At 37.9% G+C, this 20,808-nt stretch overlaps 1 protein-coding gene across 1 annotated transcript in view; it reads right to left on the reverse strand.

Moving 5' to 3' along the window:
• RPGR (retinitis pigmentosa GTPase regulator) overlaps positions 1-20,592 on the reverse strand; it is a 104,648-nt gene extending 84,056 nt beyond the window's left edge. The window contains 11 exon segments of the mRNA XM_082446394.1: positions 372-496; positions 5,601-5,756; positions 9,490-9,648; positions 12,965-13,114; positions 13,845-14,003; positions 16,453-16,515; positions 17,977-18,069; positions 18,510-18,635; positions 20,413-20,443; positions 20,445-20,555; positions 20,557-20,592. Of these exon segments, the coding sequence (XP_082302520.1) occupies positions 372-496; positions 5,601-5,756; positions 9,490-9,648; positions 12,965-13,114; positions 13,845-14,003; positions 16,453-16,515; positions 17,977-18,069; positions 18,510-18,635; positions 20,413-20,443; positions 20,445-20,555; positions 20,557-20,577 (1,194 nt within the window). The 5' untranslated portion in view covers positions 20,578-20,592.
• Between the last annotated feature and the right edge of the window lie 216 nt (positions 20,593-20,808).

The following is a 20,808-nucleotide window of genomic DNA, read 5'->3' on the forward strand; positions in this document are numbered from 1 at the left end:
AGAGTCCTAGTGATATCTAATCCAGCAAATATTTACAGATGACCACTGTGAGTGAGGCACTCTGCTGGGAGCTACAGGAAACACAAAGCTTCCAGGCATGGCACAGTCCTGGCTCTCAAGAGACATATGAAAATGAAGTAGAAGAGTCAAGATTAGGACAAAAAGGAAGATGTTAAAGGAGGAACATTAGAAAAGGGACAGATTTTCAGAGTGCCATGATGTCTGACATTTGGCCTTTAGGACACAAGTATATTTACTAGATATAGCCATGATATTTCATATAAACAGAAAAGTACTTATTTTCTACGAAATACTAAAAGACTCAAATATAGGAAGATGAACATGTAAACAGGGAAATGTGATGCCCTTACCAACTGTACTATAAACTTCAAGAAATTAGAACACAAAGTGGGAACGAACTGATTGGCACAACTCTCCAGTCCAAGTCCTAATTTTCCACGTCGATCGTCTCCAAAAGTATACATAAGGCCTAAATCTAAAATGAAAAAAAAGAGAGAATTATAAAAGTGTCACTTTCATGGATCTATTTGTAAATAGACAAATACATTAACTTACATTGCAATTTTCCCCTCATATTCTGCATTAAATTTACTCTGCTCCACTGATGTTTCCACACTCTCTATGGTTTCTGTTGTCCACACATAACATTAGGCAATAGATACCCCGAGAATAACTCACTGAGCTCTCGGTGGCTTGTGAAGTTGAGACCCAGGTGTGTGAGGTGCTGTGTGGAGCAGCAGCCATCCAGCATGAGATCCTGTGATACACACCATCTCAAGAAGGAGATTTTTGTATTCTGACCTCCTACATCCCAATACAATCTATTTTCTTTTTTCCTCAGGTCATTGATTAGGTCAGGGGTTTTCAACCTCGGCACTACAGACATTTGAGGCCAGATAATTCTTGGTTGTATGGGTCTGTCCTGTGCATTGTGGGATGTTTAGCAGCATCCTTGGCTTCCACCTACTAAATGCCCATAGAATACCCTGCCTCTGCAGTTGTGACAATCAAAAACATCTCCAGACATTGCCATGTGTCTCCTGTGGAGACAAAATCACTAGTTTAGATCAATCCAACTGTCTCTTTTACTTCTGCTTCAGGGTTGTGGAAAGCTGCTGAAGGAAATGCCATAAACCAACCAAGCTGCTGGTCCCTATATCAATACTGGGGTCCCCTATATAGCTGGGCCAAGATGATGATGAGTAATTTTGTCGCTTCTCTCCAGTTAATCCTTTTGCCCACTGCCATAGCAGGTATTCCGTACATTCACTCCTCAAGCCTTTCTTTCATACTCTCCATCTCAAGTGAGGTAAGTGCCATGGAAGCAGAAGGAAAGGAAAGGGTGCCAGTATAGGTGCAGAGGAGGGGCTCTCCCTCCAGTCTGGAGATTAGGAAAGGCTTTTAAACTGAAGCTGAAAGGATTAGGGTTTAGTTACAAGAAGAAGGGAGCAATCTTCCAGGCAGAGGCCAGCAGTACATACAAAGGCTGTGAATCAAGAGAAAACACAGCACAGTCAAGAAGCCGAAAGGCAACCAATGTGTCTGGAGCACAAAGGTGAGAGTGGTATGAGATGAGCCTGAAGAGGGAAGAAGGAATCACACGAAAGAGGATCTTATTAGCTCATATTAAGCATTTTTGAACTCTATATTAAGAACAATAATAAGCTAAATGAATGGTTTTAAGCTGGGAAATGACAAGATCATATATGGGGACCTGTACTTTAAGATGGCAAAGTAACTGTATAGTAAGAAAAGCCACGAGAACTGCCTGAAAAAATAATTAGAAATAATAACATAATTCACTAAAGTGGCAAGTTCAAAAATTAATATATTAGAAACAAATAGATTCCCTATAAATAAGCAATAACCAGCATTTAGATTCTAAATTTAGATTGTTATAATTCTTACTATTAGGTATTTATTTCCTTTCTTTATATATACTCCTTATCATCTTTTTGCTTTCCTCCTCCTTTTTTTGACCCTGATATCCTTATTCAAAATGTTAAGGTTTTTTTTTTTTTTTTAAACCTGATTATCTTTAGCCAGAAAAAATAAACTCTGATCAAGCTGCCTGATCACACTTCCAACCTCAGAGAGCTTTTTAAAACATGAGCCACTGGCTATAATGTGGAACTGGCAAGAACTTATAGATAACTCACTACATATCTCTCATTAGTCCTGGACAAAGAAAAAATTCATAACACCTGTCCCTGGGGAGGATTCATGAGCAAAAAAGTCAAATAAAATTAATGTTCAATTATTTGTGCTGAAACTTCTTTCATCAGGAGTAAAGGTATTATGAAAGTTTAACCAAAAAACCTAATTGTATGTTAAATGATCCATAAAAAGTGTGTATTTACTATCAGTGGCAATTTAGAGTTGATGGAAAATGGTAGTAAAGACAGAGAAACTGACCTTAAGACTTGCAGTAAGGCATACCTATCAACAACTCTTCTGGGATTGTGAATGAATAGTAATTCTTTACATTCTATATAGTTCAATTTCATGCTACATTAATAAGGACACTGATACTTGAAAATGGGCAGGTAGTTCTCTCTGAAAAGTTCTTTGGGGAAGAAGGGACAGTACTTGGTAGTACCTTGTATTTGCTGAGCCCTAGTTCCCCTAAGCAGATACCATTAGATGAGGTCCATCATAGCAGAAACTTGTAAAAGAAGGGGAAAAATGCAGAAATACCAGTATCTAGATTCTTTCAAAATACTATATGATTTATGACTTTTTAATGCTTTACTTTTTAGATAGAAATGTGAGCTACAAATAGAGAAATCACAGAGCCTTTTATTCCAAAGTAATTAAAATTATGGAGTTTATATATATATATTTTTGTAATTCAAATGAAACATATCTCACTTAATTTTTATTCTTCTCAAATTACATATTTTTGTTTAATGTGTCAATAATAGTTTAAATTTATTGATGTATTTGTGAAGCTTTATGCTCATTATTTCTTTTTTTTTTCCTAACATCTTTATTGGAGTATAATTGCTTTACAATGGTGTGTTAGTTTCTGCTTTATAACAAAGTGAATCAGTTATACATATACATATGTTCCCATATCTCTTCCCTCTTGCATCTCCCTCCCTCCCACCCTCCCTATCCCACCCCTCTAGGGGGTCACAAACCACCGAGCTGATCTCCCTGTGCTATGCGGCTGCTTCCCACTAGCTATCTATTTTACGTTTGGTAGTGTATATATGTCCGTGCCACTGTCTCACTTTGTCCCAGCTTACCCTTCCCCCTCCCCATATCCTCAAGTCCATTCTCTAGTAGGTCTGTGTCTTTATTCCCATCTTACGCCTAAGTTCTTCATGACCTTTTTTTTTTCCCTTACATTCCATATATATGTGTTAGCATACTGTATTTGTTTTTCTCTTTCTGACTTACTTCACTCTGTATGACAGACGCTAGGTCCATCCACCTCACTACAAATAACTCAATTTCGTTTCGTTTTATGGCTGAGTAATATTCCATTGTATATATGTGCCACATCTTCTTTACCCATTCATCTGTTGATGGACACTTAGGTTGCTTCCATGTCCTGGCTATTGTAAATACAGCTGCAATGAACATTGTGGTACATGACTCTTTTTGAATTATGGTTTTCTCAGGGTATATGCCCAGTAGTGGGATTGCTGGGTCGTATGGTAATTCTATTTTTAGTTTTTTTTTTTTTTTAATTTTATTTATTTATTTATTTTTGGCTGTGTTGGGTCTTCGTTTCTGTGAGAGGGCTTTCTCCAGTTGTGGCAAGCGGGGGCCACTCCTCATCGCGGTGTGCGGGCTTCTCACTATCGTGGCCTCTCTTGTTGTGGAGCACAGGCTCCAGACGCGCAGGCTCAGTAATTGTGGCTCACGGGCCCAGTTGCTCCGCAGCATGTGGGATCCTCCCAGACCAGGGCTCGAACCTGTGTCCCCTGCATTGGCAGGCAGACTCTCAACCACTGTGCCACCAGGGAAGCCCTATTTTTAGTTTTTTAAGGAACCTTCATACTGTTCTCCATAGTGGCTGTATCAATTTACATTCCTACCAACAGTGCAAGAGGGTTCCCTTTTCTCCACACCCTCTCCAGCATTTACTGTTTCTAGATTTTTTGATGATGGCCATTCTGACTGGTGTGAGATGGTATCTCACTGTAGTTTTGATTTGCATTTCTCTAATGATTAATGATGTTGAGCATTCTTTCATGTGTTTGTTGGCAATCTGTATATCTTCTTTGGAGAAATGTCTATTTAGGTCTTCTGCCCAGTTTTGGATTGGGTTGTTTGTTTTTTTATTATTGAGCTGCATGAGCTGCTTGTAAATTTTGGAGATTAATCCTTTGTCAGTTGCTTCATTTGCAAATATTTTCTCCCATTCTGAGGGTTGTCTTTTGGTCTTGTTTATGGTTTCCTTTGCTGTGCAAAAGCTTTTAAGTTTCATTAGGTCCCATTTGTTTATTTTTGTTTTTATTTCCATTTCCCTAGGAGGTGGGTCAAAAAGGATCTTGCTGTGATGTATGTCATAGAGTGTTCTGCCTATGTTTTCCTCTAAGAGTTTTATAGTGTCTGGCCTTACATTTAGGTCTTTAATCCATTTTGAGTTTATTTTTGTGTATGGTGTTAGGGAGTGTTCTAATTTCATTCTTTTACATGTAGCTGTCCAGTTTTCCCAGCACCACTTATTGAAGAGGCTGTCTTTTCTCCACCGTATATTCTTGCCTCCTTTATCAAAGATAAGGTGACCATATGTGCGTGGGTTTATCTCTGGGCTTTCTATCCTGTTCCATTGATCTATATTTCTATTTTTGTGCCAGTACCATACTGTCTTGATTACTGTAGCTTTGTAGTATAGTCTGAAGTCAGGGAGCCTGATTCCTCCAGCTCCATATTAATTATCTATAGGTGAGTCAGTCATTTTAGGGAAGTACCTTTACTGATTCCTACATTGGCAGCACCTAGTTTCTGAGGTTGAGAAGTAGACCCATAGCACCATCTCCCCAGATAAAGGAGAACCTACAGAGCAGAAGAGCTAGAGGACCCAGGTATTCATTTAATTAATAGTCTTTGGGGTACCTTTCTGTCTACCACTGTGGAGAAAGTATGAAAGAGTTATTCCTGAAAACGCCTCCCGGTGGCAGAAGCATCATAAGAATTTACTCAGCCTGAATGTAGCTGTCAGATTGAAGAGGGAGAATATTTTAAAATAAGTTCTTTCTTATGAGACTTTTCACTTTGGCCTGAGCAGAGTTCAGAGCCTTCAAATTGATACAATTTTGAAAAGATTCCAGCTTTTTACTTTTTATACTTCTGCCAAAGTATAATGCTATGGTCTTACCTCTGATAGCATTGACACATTTTGAGGCTCTAAACCTTTGGATCATTTACACTGATTTTAAATTAAACTAAAGTATGAAAAAGGAGTTTACAACTTTACACGTTGGCATATCAAACAAAGAATTCCATTTTCTCAGTTATTATTTCCTTTGCTTAAGTTAGATACATTCATTCCATATAGTATTTATTTTGTAATAAAATATACCCAGTTCCATAAGTATATTAACAGAAATTCTGATCTGTACCTGTTATCAAAGCTGTGTGGTTTTCTCCACAGAAAACATAACTTATTTTCTGATCCTTAATAGTCTCAATGGCTTTGGGTTCTGAAGTTTCAAAAATAAAAGTGCCAAGACCCAGCTGACCAAAGTGTCCCAGCCCAAAGGTGTACACGGCGTTCTCTGAAAGGGGAGGGGCAAACACAAGAAAAGGATTTCAGGGGTACAGGCACTGTCACCATTATATCTAGAAAAACGGTGATATTCCACCTTTTATAATGAGGGTTAAGGGCCTCTCAAAGAAATACTCATATAAGAATACCTAATACTTACGTATACATTCCTCAGTGATAAAGGAAGAGAAAAATGGCAAGGTACACAATTGTAACAATAATGGCATGGGCCTGATTTTATCTTTTACATATAACCATAGAAGGAATTGCTAAAGACACAAAAGTCGGTGAACTACTACCTAAAAAGTCCCTATAATTACCACTCAGTTTGTTAAAAAGCATCAATTGTCATTAAGCGAATTCCTTTCACTGCCCTAAATAAACGAAGTGTTTCCCAAAAAAAAAATCCTTACTTATTAACAGTAGTTTAATGGAATAACCTATTTTAGAAAACAATTTCGGAGAAGAATTAGCATGAGAATGAAAACTTACATCAGACATGCTAGATTTATTCACAGGTAAAGCTCATTTGCTAGGAAATGCAATAATAATCAAAGGAGGGGAAAAACTTTTCCTGTATATTAACATTAAAATTTTTTTTAAATTTTATTGAAGTATAGTTGATTGATAATGTTGTGTTATTTTCTTCTGTACAGCAAAGTGACTCAGTTATACATATATATATCCTTTTTCATATTATTTTCCATTATGGTTTGTCACAGGATATTGAATATAGTTCCCTGTGCTATACAGTAGGACCTTGTTGTTTATCCATACTATATTATATTAATATTTTTGAAGTGATTCCAAAGGAACTCCAATAACAGTAAATATTAGCTCACATAGTCTTGAGAAATGGAAAAGCACAAAAATAGGATAAACGAGTGGTGATGAAAGCGTCCTTTAGACACACGACTCTCCCCGGCCCCTGCCTTAGGAGGCACAGCAGGAGCAAGAGCTTCGGATTCAGGTAGAAGCCCAAACCTTCATTATTATTAGCTGTGGTAAGTAGACAAGCTACTTAAATTCCCTAATGCTATAATCCCTATCTAATAGAGCTGCTGCGACGATTAAATGAGAAAACATGCAGGAAGATTTTAAAACAGTGGGACATTCAGTTGTAAAAGGACATTTTTCTAAAAAGTAATTATCTAATCAACTCAACCTTATTCTGACAACAGAGGATACTGAAGAACATATAACTACTGTCATATAGTTTTATATTTTTCTTGTCTAATGTTTACTTCATGAATAAGACATATAGATATTACTTCTTTTTTTTTTTTTTTTTAGATATTACTTCTTAAAGAAAATATGGTACATCAAGGATATGAAGCCACACTGAGGTAATGGCAAACAGATCTTTATTTTAGTGTAAAAAATACTATCTCTTAGTTTAATTAATAATCACACAGCATATCTCCAGTTCTGAATGTTCAGCTTAATAGGAGGATGTTGGGTAAATTAAGATAACTGTCTATCTCTAGCTGGCCAAGCCCTTTCCTTTAATGAAGGGAACAATTTAGAACAGACGGTTAGCTATTCTTTGCTTTAAGGTCTTGCAAAGTATTCTGTAACTCTTAGGTATTTAACTTAGTACTTAGTCAAACTGATGATCAATACACTCTTCAGGTCCATTTCTTCATCAATTAGGACTTAATATTTAATATTTCTGTCCACACTGCTCCAGAATACAGGTTTCTCACCAGGACTGGCTCATAATAAAGCTTTCAAAGGTCCATGGAGAAATTTAAATAATAGGCAAAGCAGTGAATTTTCCATACAGATAAATGTTTACAATTTAAGGGGATGTCTTTTATTATAAAATTAAGAGCTTTTAAATTTTTGTTTCAAAAATGGCCCTTATTTTATGATATAATGGTAAAAACAGATTGCATTTTTCTTGCAACATCCATACTTAGCCAAATGCAAATTGGAAGTTGGCAACCATCTCTAGGTCCTCATATTCTGTTTATAAAATGAAAAACTTAAAATATAAAAACTTTACTGCTCTGTGAGATCCCAAAGTCTCAAAAATCTGAAGAAAACAATCAATTTCTGGCAACATGGTTTTTAACTTCAAAACGAAGTCCACAGAAAGCTAAATGAGTATAATACTGCAAGAAAATATCATTAGGTACATTTTTAAAGTATAATTAAAAGAATCATGGGTTATCTTGGTGAAAATATTTTATAATGTATGGTTGAATGACATTATTATTATATAATCAACATTTGTGTCCTTCAGAATAACCTTCAATCACCTAATAAATTAGTTCTTTCTACAATCTTTGTATAAACTGGAGAAAATACATAACACATGAAGAATAAGTTGTATTTCTGCCTATAGAATAAATTTTCAGATAATTTATAAAGATTAATTTTGAAGTTTAATTCCTAAGATAAATCTTTTAGAAATTATATGAAAATTCACTTTATCAGCAGAAGTTTAAAAAAAAACTTAAACCTCAGAATTATTTCCAAATTTAGAGTTGAGGCCTAGAAAAAAATTATTTCTCACTTTGAAAAGATTCCATCTGGAAATTGTAATTCTGGGAAACCATAGCTTTATACGCATGACTGGGACTAGAATAGGAAGTCAAGGAAAAGTGATGTAAGAGAGGAAAATCTAAAGATAAAATATTGCTTAATCACCTTGCAACATTTAAGCATTATCATCTGAGAACTGGATATTACTTAAAATTTGTCTAGAACACTTCTAGCTTTGGGTTACTGAAGATTAAGTGGTGACTTCAGAAACTGTTTATTTCTTTCTGACCAAAATATATCATAATCATTCACTACCTAACTGCTTTACCTCTATACTACTCATCTAAAATAAATCTAATGCTGAACAAATTTGGGAGCATCAATTTAGTAAGCATATTAACAAGTAGTAAGTCTATTTTAATTATACTGCCTAGAATTCTGAGAAGTCACATGTCATACCAAATACAAAATTCAGAAGCCAAAAGTGACATTACTATTAAAGTTCTAACTTTTTGTTATTATCTGTAATTTAAAATCTTAACACTTTTTAATGAATTACTATAACAGAACATAAAAATCACAAAGAAATCACCAAGTTAGACATTGTGAATATCAAAAAGAATTATCAATGACAAGTAGAAAACAGTATTAACAGGGAGCTTCTCCAAAATAAGGTATTTCAGAAAAAATAATGTCAATTTTAAATAAATATGGAATACATATATATGAGGAAAACAATCTGTTCTTGAAAATGAGCTAAAAAACGTTATTTGCTGCCATTCAACGTGTTAAGATCATGAAAATGTCAATTATGTTAGCAAAAATAATTCAACAAGATTCATTTTTTTCTACTTAAAAATTTCTTCCACAGGCCAGAAATGTTTATTGACTATAGGAACAAAAGGTGGGGATCTTAATGGAAAAAGATGCAAAGCCAACTTACATGAAGTATCTAAAACAGTCAAACTCATCGAAGCAGAGACTTGAATGGTGGTTGCCAGGGTCTAGGGTAGGGGGAGAGGGGAGCTGCTAATGAATGGGTATAAGGTTTTAGCTATGCAAAGGTGAAAGTTCTAGAGACCTGCCATACAACATTGTGCCTATAGATAACAATACTGTATTGTAAACTTAAAAATCTGTTAAGAGGATGGATCAGATGTTAAGTGTTCCTACCACAATAAAAATAAATGAATGTAAAAAAAGCTTTTTTCATTAGCTACCAAAGAAAGCAGGGAACGGAGCCGCACACATACCTGTGAGCACAACCGTGTGCCCTCCACCACAAGCTACTTGGATCACCTTCTGAGGAATTCCAGGCACCAGCTGGGGCACTTTGTGATTGATCAGCAGCTTTCCGGGAAGACCTAATTTCCCATACTCAGGTTCTCCAAAGGTGTACAGTTCTCCCTCCGCTATTGAAGGAAAAGGACAGTGATCGATGATGACACAGACATGAACAAATACTGGTCTTTTTGGTACATGTTCTCACGTTTGATAAAAAAATGTAGAAAATCTCAACTTAATAAATTTGACCTTTCTTGAGATATTTTTACTGAATGGTAAGGAAATAAAGGTAGATTTTCCCTTCCCCTTGATTATTCTAATCCAAAATCTTCCTGAAGAATTCACGACCAGCACTACTAGTAACAACTAGAAAATTATTTTACCTGTTTCACAATACATAGAAAAGATGATCTTACTTCTACCTACTTTCAATAAAGCAAAATGACTCGACGTTAAACCCCCATAAGGACATGGATTTTGCCTTGCTCACTACAGTATTGCAAGAACTTAGCAGTGTGTCTAGTATATTAAACATTTAATGAATACTTGGTGAATAAATAATTGCTTTTAATGAAACTTATTGTAGAAAACCCATTTATGTGTGAGGTAAATATGGTGAGTGAGACTAAAGATAGCAAATTTTACTCAGTTAGATGGCACTTTTTCCAGAAAGATTCTCTTATTAAGGAACTCATGACATTTAATCACTGCCTTGTCCATACCAATACTATTGATTTGCTTCTGTTATCACACTTCCCACACTACACTATGAGCTTCTTGAAAGCAGGAACTTTTTTTATTCATTTCTATGAACTGAACTGAGTTCTATAAAACAGGAATTTAAAAACTGTTATAAATACATAATCTAATCCAAAGATTATGACACAGAACGTATCACCACTGATATGAGGAAAGAGGCAACACAGCACCTCTTGTATTATTTGCATGTCTCCAAGAGAAGCATGACTGACTGACTGACTGACTGTTGACCAACCCCTGGGAATGTGGCCCTTGGGAGTGTTCTTTATGTTGGTGATTGATGTTTTTGTTATGTACACCTGGGGAAATGAATTATGCCAGCTTAGCAAGAAGCTAAGAGAGGGTTGCTTTGCACAAACTTCAACACTGATGAGGTACACCTGGTTTCACTGTTGAGGGACCCGAGTTGCAGTTGCCATGACTAGTTGCTAGCAGGATGTGCCTACGTGACACCAGCCACCCACACAAAAGCCTCAGACCCTGAGAATAGAGTAGGCTTCCCTGAGCAGAGACATTACACACACATCCCTGTAGTTCACTGCCAAAGAGAAAACATGTCCTGTGGGGCCTTGGAATAGGAAGGACTAGGAAGCGCACACTGGACCTCCCTGGAGGATACAGATATTCCCTGCTGCTTTTGCTCGGTATCCTTTGCTGTAATAAATCTAAGCCACGAGTATAACCAGCTATTGAAGCTTGAGAGCTCTTCTAGCAAATCAGAACTTAGGGAAGTTGTATGACATCTAACACACATGGTATGTGCCACTTAAAACTTGGTCAAATACTGCAAACACAGCTATACTCATTTTCTAGATTGATCTGTACAAAAAATGAAGTTTTCTGAACCACAGTTTTCTCTGAAGTATTCGGCAAACACTGGCACAGAAGTGCTCAGTAAGTCGGCACGCTCCCACTTTTCCCATGCTTCTTGCCTCTCATATGAAAGGAGTTACTAAGTCCAAATAACTCTCTTTCTACTACTGTCTATAAATTCCTGCTGCTCCTCACACCTTAAATGGGTGAATTGTATGGTATGTGACCTATACATCAATAAAGCTGTTTTTTAAAAAAGGCATAAAAACAGAAAACAAAACAAAAAAGTTCAATGTAATGCCTATTGGTTAAAACGAATAATTCCACTTGTTTCCCTACTGGCTAAAGCAGTGGTAAATAAAAATTGATTCTGGGAGTTTTATTAAGGCCCAAATATAAGACAATGCTTTTGATTATTTGTTCTTGCACGTGTGTTTTTTTCCCTGTTTTTTGTTTCATAAACAAAGTGAGTACAGACTATACCAACTCCAGGAGTTGCAAATAAGTTGGTATGTGGTATTGCCCCAAGGAACACAGTCAATTTATCATTCATTCACTCACCTCCTCATTCAACAATATTTATTGATTGAATAAATATTGTTTCTTCAAGACACAAACTGACCCAGTAGTGAACAAACCCAGCCAAGTCAGAGTTTGCCTTTTCTTGGTACCAAGTTGCTACCAATTCATTGGTAAACCTGGGGGGGCACTGGGATAGGTCAATAAGCACTTTCTAAACCTGAATCTGAGGTGCACAGGATAGGAAGTAAATGTATAAAACAAATATTTAGAGAGATATCTAAGAGAGTCCATAGAACTATTTCTGCTGGGTGTTTTTACTGTTAGGAAAACCATAAATAAGATGGAAAACCATGATCATACTTCTGGTATTACTACCAGTGTAGATATAGGCTATAACAGTTAAGAGTCCAACGTTTAAAATATTTTAACTAAGGTAGAGAAGGTTGCCAGTGAGCCCAGGAAAAGGAGAAACAGGGGATCCTGAGAAAAGTCCCAACAAAGGAAAGCATATCCCATACTGAACTCCCTTCCTTTTTCATCTAATCTTCATCCCTATTCCTACAATGAAAATCTATGACTCATGTACTGAAACAGTAAGAGCAAATTATCAGGACAAGAATAGAGTAGGTCAAACTACAGAGACAAGTGGATCCAGAGAAAAGAGGCTCACAGGTCTTGTTTTTAATGCCAAAGAGTCTAAGAAGTTTGAGAGCCAAAATTTAGAAGGGTTTCTTATGCATAAATTTTGTTTTCCTAATAGACCTAACATTCATTAAAAAAGTTAAGGGACTTCCCTGGTTGCGCAGTGGTTAAGAATCCGCCTGACAATGCAGGGGACACGGGTTCGAGCCCTGGTCTGGGAAGATCCCACATGCCATGGAGCAACTAAGCCCGTGCACCACAACTACTGACCCTGCGCTCTAGAGCCCACGTGCCGCAGCTACTGAAACCCGCGTCCCTAGAGCCCGTGCTCCGCAACAAGAGAAGCCACCGCAATGAGAAGCCCGCGCACCACATCAAAGAGTAGCCCCTGCTCACCACAACTAAAGAAAGCCCATGTGCATCAACGGAGACCCAACACAGACAAAAATTAAAAATTAATTAAAAAAATAAATAAAATAGTACCATCGATATTAAAAAAAAAAGTTAACACGTCAGATAGTTTGAAATTATAAACACTCATTATTGAAATGAAGAAATACCGTGACTTAAAACAGACCAAAATTATTTCATTACATGGAATACCATGGCAATATTTCTGTAGAAATGTAGAATGTTATGACATTTTATTATTTAGTAATAACTTAGAAATGGGAGATAACATGAGAAATCCAAACTGTTCTGTCTTACTTGTTACAAAAGCTGAATGGTAATATCCACAAGAGATCCAGGAGATAGGTTTTCCAATGGTCACTTGATGAGGGACACATATACTAGTTATATTTTGTAAACCAATTTGCCCCTCAGAATTGTCACCCCACATGAAAAGCTCTCCATCCTCTATAAAGAAAACACAAAGAGGAAAAAAGGTTTTAAGAGGTAGCAGGGACGGCAAGTTATTATACTTCCAACAGAGCATTTATTTTTTAATTTAGAAAAATTATGCATCTTAAAAGAAAAGTACTACTAAGACATTTATACCAGGTAGCTACTTAGTACAATTTCTTTTTTTTTAAATTTTTTTTGGCTGCGTTTGGTCTTCGTTGCTGCGCGCAGGCTTCCTCTAACACCGCACGTTACACAGCTCTCCGGACTGGAACGAAGCAGCACACCAGCAGCTTCTTTGGTCAGACACGTTTATCTCAGCTCCAAATTTTACAGAAATTTCTCATATGGGCTTTTGATAGGGAGGGCAGAGAGATGCAATGACCATTACAAACTGTATTTTAATAACATATATCCAACAGATTTCTAGGATGTTTCTGACAGCAACTTCATTAAAGCTGAAATATAACTTTCAGAACACACAATGAAGATAATGTTTAAGAATATCTAAAGGAACAGATCGATAGCACAGCTTCGAATTTATTTAACAATTACCTTCTAAACGTATGTAAGCATAAAGTTGTAGTATATGTCATGATTTTAAGTTCTATTTTAAACGTCTTCTGAAAACACATGGTCAATGAAAGAAAACTAAACAGCATTGCTGTCTTCAGTTTACTGACTTGGTATATTCTGGTCTAAAAAAAAGGGATGTGTCCCAGTTTGAAGTGGAAAAAGGTCTTACCAGTCAGTGCAGCTGAAGTGTTAGACCCAGCAGAGAGCTGTTTAATCTTATGCTGGGATGTAAAAAAACTAATTAGATGAAAAGTGTTTCTCTCTTCAGTATCACCAAGTCCCAGCTGTCCTTCAGTATTTCCTCCAGCGGCGTATACTTTGCCTCCTTCTGCACATAGAAAAGAAAATATCAGTATACCATAGTCACCATCTGTATGAGGCAGACCAGTGTATATCAGACAGTTCCTCTATTACCAGTGAAGAAAGCTGAAAGCTGGCATTATCCTACAATTTGGTGAACAACTTCATTTCGGTGTCAAAAATACAGCAAAACAAGCAAGGCTCCACATTTTTGTGAGATTTTATAAATCACTCTAGACTTTAAGTAGCAACTGAAATGCACAGAATGTGTGGAATGTATTTTCTTGCTAATGCAGAACTATTAATTCAGAGCGAAAAAGAGGAAAGTAATTTCCAAATTAGTTTATAATCCAAATCAAGCTATTTTAAAAGAGATGTGGTTCATTAATTTTACCTTCCATACCCATTAAAGCTAAGACATAATAGGTAACAAATAAGTAAAATGAGGCGAATACAAGAAGAATATAATTAGAAATGTGAAAATTCTATGTTGTGTAATTATTTTAATTTTCTAGCTAAACAGGAAGCCAGTATAGCATTGTGTTTAGGAGAGGGGACACCAGAACCAGACTTCCTGGGCGCAAATTCTGGCTTGCCACTTATCAGTTGTGTAACTTTGGGCAAGCTATCCTTAACCTCTCAGTGTCTCATTTTCCTCATCTGTAAAATGGGATAATAATAGTGCCTACTCCATAGAGGTGTTATGAAGATTAAATGAGTTAACATTTATAAAATTCTTAGAATGGCACTTGGCACACGGTAAGCACTATATAAATGTTAACAATTTTCTTAATCACATTAATAAGTATATCATTGCTAGATAATAAACATTGCCAGTAAGCTCTAAAGTAATGACACATAAAGATATACTTATTGGGATTTCCCTGATGGTGCAGTGGTTAAGAATCCGCCTGCCAATGCAGGGGACACGGGTTCGAGCCCTGGTCCGGGAAGATCCCACATGCCGTGGAGCAACTAAGCCTGTGTGTCACAACACTGAGCCTGCGCACTAGAGCCCACGAGCCACAACTGCTGAGCCCGAGACCCACAATTACTGAGGCCACGTGCCACAACTACTGAAGCCCACACGCCTAGAGCCCATGCTCTGCAACAAGAGAAGCCACCGCAATGAGAAGCCCGCGCACTGCAACAAAGAGTAGCCCCCACTCGCCACAACTAGAGAAAGCCCGCGCGCAGCAACAAAGACCCAACCAGCCAAAAATAAATAAATAAATAAATTTTTTTAAAAAAAGATATACTTATTAAAATTAGTTATATCTGTCATAAAAATGCACATGGAATTAAAGCCTCACTAAATTACAGGGGAAACTTAGGACAAAATCATTCTGAATCAGTAAAAATTTAAAACTAGATATTATTTTAGAAAAAATGAAACCTAATTGAGGAAATAAGACTAGGTTTCAAATGGAAGATACTACAAGGCCACATGGAATTGAACCACACAATTTAACACATATAGAACAAACCAGAGTTGGTGGTATGCTGAAGCAGTTCAGAGAATGACATAAGGAAAAAGGTGAATAGTCACAAAAAGCTCCATGGATGAAGTAAGACTTATACTGGATCTTAAGAGACAAGAATCTGAGTAAGAGAAAGAGAAAAGACATTTCAGCAAAGGAAAAGTATGAGTGAGGGCAGAGAGGTGAGGCAGGGGCCGAAGCAGTGAGAACAGCCTGAAGACAGAAGAAGCTGTGTTTGTGGGAAAGGAAGTAGGAAAGACTGCTCGGTGGTCAGGGCCTGGATGTCTAATTGTTCCAGCAGGATTGTTGAAGACTACCTTTTCTCCACTGAACTGTCTTGGCACCTTTGTCAAATATTACTTGGGCATAAACATGTGGGTCTATTTCTGGATTCTATTCTGTTCCATTAATCTCTGTCTGTCTTTTCACTACTAGCACACTGCCTTAACCACTGTAGCTTTACAGTAGGTCTTGAAATCAGGTAGTGCTAGTCCTCCAATTTTGGTCTTTTCAAAATTGTTTTGGCTATTCTAGGTCCTTTGCTTTTCCATATAAACTTTAGAACCACCTTGTGAATTTCTACACACACACACACACACACACACACACACACACACACACACACCCTGTTTGGATTTTTATTGGAATTGTGCTAACTCATATCAATAGCCCTTTGGGGAGGGCTTCCACTCACCCTCAGAAAAGAAGAGGGAAGAGCAAGATCAGGAGCAAGTGGCCCCTGAGGTGTGCACACAGGTAAGGAGATGCTGTCCCTTGACATAATCCAAGAAAAGAAGCTTTTTCTTCAGTCACTTAACATTTATCTGCATATTTTCATAGGCAAACAAGTGTACTAACCATTTAACTTTTTTAAAAATCCTAATCTTACTGTTGCCAAGTTACCATTTCTATTAATTTTACAAAGTCACAAATGTTACTGGAGTGAGACCTCAGTCCTTAAATTGGGCAGGAAGTCATACAGATTGAATACTATACCTGTTGAAACTAGGGTGTGGTTCCTTCCACAGGCAGCAAATTTCACTTTTTCCGGTTTTAAAGCTAAAAATATAAAAATATGACAATTAAGATATTTTATGATTATGGAAATGACAAATAATCCAGGTCAAATGATAACCAAGCGGTAGAACAGATTTAAACCCAGGCTTGTCTGACTCCAAAGTCAATGTTCATAACTAATAAATCAAAAGTTTTTGCAAGGAGTTGTGCATCATAATAACCAATGATGCCTTGAAAAAAAATACAAATAGCTCAGCCCCACCCCTGGAGAATCTGAGTCAGTAGGTTTGAGGTAAAGCCTAGGCATCTATATATTATTTAAAACTCCACAAGTAATTAACACGTGCTGAGATCCACTGCATTGTTTTGCTGCCTCTTCACCAACCTGATCTATTCCCTCATCTGCCATCACCATCATCAAGCTTACTTTCTACCTGACGCAACAAAACACTAAGTCCAATATTCATAGGCATACACCTATGTTCAAGTTCTTCATTCATTCATTTACATATTAAAAACATTTACAGAACATCTCCTAAGCGCTTAGCATAGGGGCTGCAAAGATCACTAAGACAGAGTCCCTGGTCTCAAGGATCTCATAGTCTAGACAATCCTGTTAGGTTGATTAGATACTTGAGAGTAAGGATCATAGGCACTGTAAATAAACCCAAGGGTTTAGCAGACTGTGCTCAGTAAATACTTTTTTACCGAGTGGAATACTTTAACAGTTCCACAACAATACCTATAAATAGCATGGATATGATAAATTACACTGAAATTTTGAGCTGAAATTAAAAATTTGGCTACAAAGATAAAGAATCCTGCTCTTGTCATATCCCAAGGAATCTCCATCACCATTCAAGTATAGCTGATATTCGTAGGTTATAACCAAACAGAAGCTTTTGCACATAATGGCGAGAAAGCTTTGTAAAGATGTAATATGTCTCATATTTTCTGGGACAATCCTGATTTGAAATATTTTGTCCTGTTGTTCTTGGAAGAACACTAGTACTAATCAACTCCTAGTTCTAATATTTTCTTCAGCACAGCTGCTAACTATACACAGCAGGGTAAAGTGTGTTTTATAAAACCAACAGAACCATGATGTCCACAACTCGAACAAATGAGACAGAGCTCAAAATCCTAACATATCATATTGTTTGTTCTCTGTATATACAGTAACAGTAATATTTAAGTTGGTTTACAAACAGGCCAAAAAAAAAAAAAAAAAAAAGGATGTTCAAGTGCAATACTGTAGAATCATTACTTCCTTTGTGGTCTCTGGGTTTAAAATCAGTATGATTTTTAGACCCTAACATATAAAACTAGCTCTGAATATCACATGAAAAATAAAGTTAAATGCCAATAATATTCAAGTAAATCTCAGAAAATAAAGAACTACTTTATTATTTATAATATGATATTAAAGAATTACACAATCAATATAAAAGTACTTTATATACTTTAAGTATTTAAAGTGATAAAGAAGAAAAGACCCCAAACCTTTGACACACGTTGGCTTGTTAACAGTCGATTTTGATCCTAATCCTAACTGACCCCAGCTGTTACTGCCAAACACGAAAAGCTTATTATTTCCTGGTGGGAAGGAAAAAGAAATAATAAATCGAAGCATTTGCAACATAATGTGAGATGAAGTCGTCACAAAGCAATAAAAAAGCTGTACTTAAACACTGTCATTGCTTTTCTGTGTGAAACAGGCTCCCTTGCCCATCTACCTATAGCCATATTCTGTTAGGTGTAAAGAGTTTCTAAGATTATACAGTAATAATTTTTTGATTATATAGATAAATTCAAATAGATTTATTCTAAGAAAGTAATATGTATAGAAAATCATACTTAAATATACTAAGGGAACTTAGAAGTCACTCTTGATAAATCAATTTGTCAAGAATTATCTGGCAAAGTAAAAAAACATTCACTTTCTGTATATCTTCAACATGTTTCAAACACAGCACATCTATAATACTTAGCATTCTCTAAGTATTACTATCTTCATTTAAGATTTTAACACTTACCTGTAATAACAGCAGTATGTTCATCTCCACATGAAAGATATATAGGTATATCGTTTTTAAACCAGAATTTGCCGGGAATATTTTCAGCAATTCCAGTTTTCCCAAACGTAAACACAGCACCCGAATCTGTAAGTATATGAGAGTTTGGATTTCACAACTTTTATTATGTTGCCTGTTAACTAAAATATTTTTCCAGTAATTTATCTATACAGATCCCTTGTCTCCCGACAGCTTGGCTTCCGCTCCAGCACTGTCTATGCCCTCCTTCTTTCATCTTAACTCAGTTTTATTCCTCAGACTTCAGTCTAGTTTTATTTATGAAATCTAATAAATTAATTATGTATTATTCGTTTACTGGTGTAAAGTAAGAAATATACTGTCACAGTGACTAAGAGTCGTGCTGTCACGAGGTGGACCATCTACTCCCTGGAATGAACTGATACACTCAATGCCCCACTCACGCTGGTGAACACCTCATGGTCTAGCCCCTGACTGAGGGCTTTTCTCCACACACAGAAACAAGACAGTATTGAGTTTCATCATTAACATCGTGAGGACGCAGGATGTTGAGATTTTTACATTCTTAAATTAAGTCATTAAATGCTACCTGATGGGAGGAGTATTCACAAACTATTTTAGTCCAGTACCATTTTGGAGAGAGTCCAAAAACTCCTACCAGATCCCAGTAACTATGTAAACACGCACACGCGCACACACACACACACACACCTCCAAATAGGAGGCCAGATCCAGCTTTTGAGGAAATCTCAAGGAGGATGATCACACATAAAGAAACTAAATGGGTACCAGAAAGAAAGACATAGCAAACACAAGTATTAATAATAAATATTAATGCTCAAGAGACTAGCCACTGTGGAAAATCTTCTGAGAACAATTGTGAGGTTTGTCAGTTCAAACTGATAATTGACATTTAGCAGGCCAGGTTCTCGAACAGGCTCTGAGTTTTTATAGAATGAATAATTTTAATTGTTTTGTCCTGCTCTGGCTTCCCAGGAAGCCTTCCCCGTTACCTTCACCCCAAGCCAAGGTTTGGTGGCTCTGCTCTGGCCCCCTGGCAACTACTGTCAAACGATACTGTCATTTTGTTTAGTTTCTTGTATCTCTCACTAAGCTGTGAATTTGAGGCAGGAATTTAACCATGTTTGAGCCCAAGAGCATGGCAGAAACGCAATACATATTTCAGTGAATACATGATTCTGCTCTAATCCAGTGTTTTTTCAAACTGTTGGTCGTGACCCATCGGTGGGTCAGAAAATCAACTTAGTGGGTCACAATGACCATTTATAAGGGAATGTATTATAGAAAAGATCTGAGCGCATCTACAGCAAGTACTGTTTCATGAAACTTCTATTTCTGTTACGCAATACGTACGCGGTACCGGGTCACAATGCCAAAGGTTATTTCTGGAGCTCAGAGGAAAAGTCTTAAAAAACCACTCGCTAACGGCTCCCTCCTTTCTCCAAGTCGTTTTCCCCATCCTCTTTTACCCCACTCCCCCTGGTCACACTCCCCCTGGTCACTCACTCTTTACTGCGTTCAATACACAACCGGGTTCTGAGAACCTCGAAGGAAGTACTTTGGGAAGCTCATAGAGAGATAAAAACTTCCCCTGCCTTCGAGAAACTCATCGAAAACTTATTTTAAAAGAATTAGAAAACGAAAGACCAGCACCCCCTTCCCCGTAGTCCCCCCTTCCGTCCCTCCCCTTCTTTCCTCTCCCCTCAGTTTCCCAAGGGGGCGCGGCCAGAGCTCCGACCAAAGTCAGGCGGCCGCGGCCCGGGCCTGTCCCCCGACGGGGCCGGCCCGGAGGCGGGGCCTGGCCGCCCGCCCGCCCGCGGGCCTTCCTTCCCGGCCCGCCGCCACCGCCGCGGGTGTCACTCACCGGGCACCACCTCCTCGGGTTCCGCCATGCCGAAGGGCGCTACGGGGAGCCTGCGCCTGGGCCGGGAAGGGGTTGAGGGAGACTCGGTGGGGCCTAAGGCAGCGCCTCAGCCCCGAAGCGGGCCCTGGATCCCCTCTGGACCCCCCACAGCGACCCTCTGAGCATCGGCGACTCCCGCGTTCCCGGAAGTCAACAAACAGCCGCTAGGGGCAACGGAGGCGGAGCGTTCCAGAGCGAGGCGGAGCGTTCCAGCGCGAGGCGGGGCGGGCGCCTGCGGGAGGGGAGCCGAGGGCGGGCGGCCGGCGCAGCGCAGGCGCAGACGCAGACGCAGACGCAGACGCAGACGCAGACGCAGACGCAGACGCAGACGCAGACGCAGACGCAGACGCAGACGCA

This window comes from Balaenoptera physalus (assembly GCF_965194825.1).
Source record: "Balaenoptera physalus genome assembly, chromosome: X".
NCBI lineage: Eukaryota > Metazoa > Chordata > Mammalia > Artiodactyla > Balaenopteridae > Balaenoptera > Balaenoptera physalus.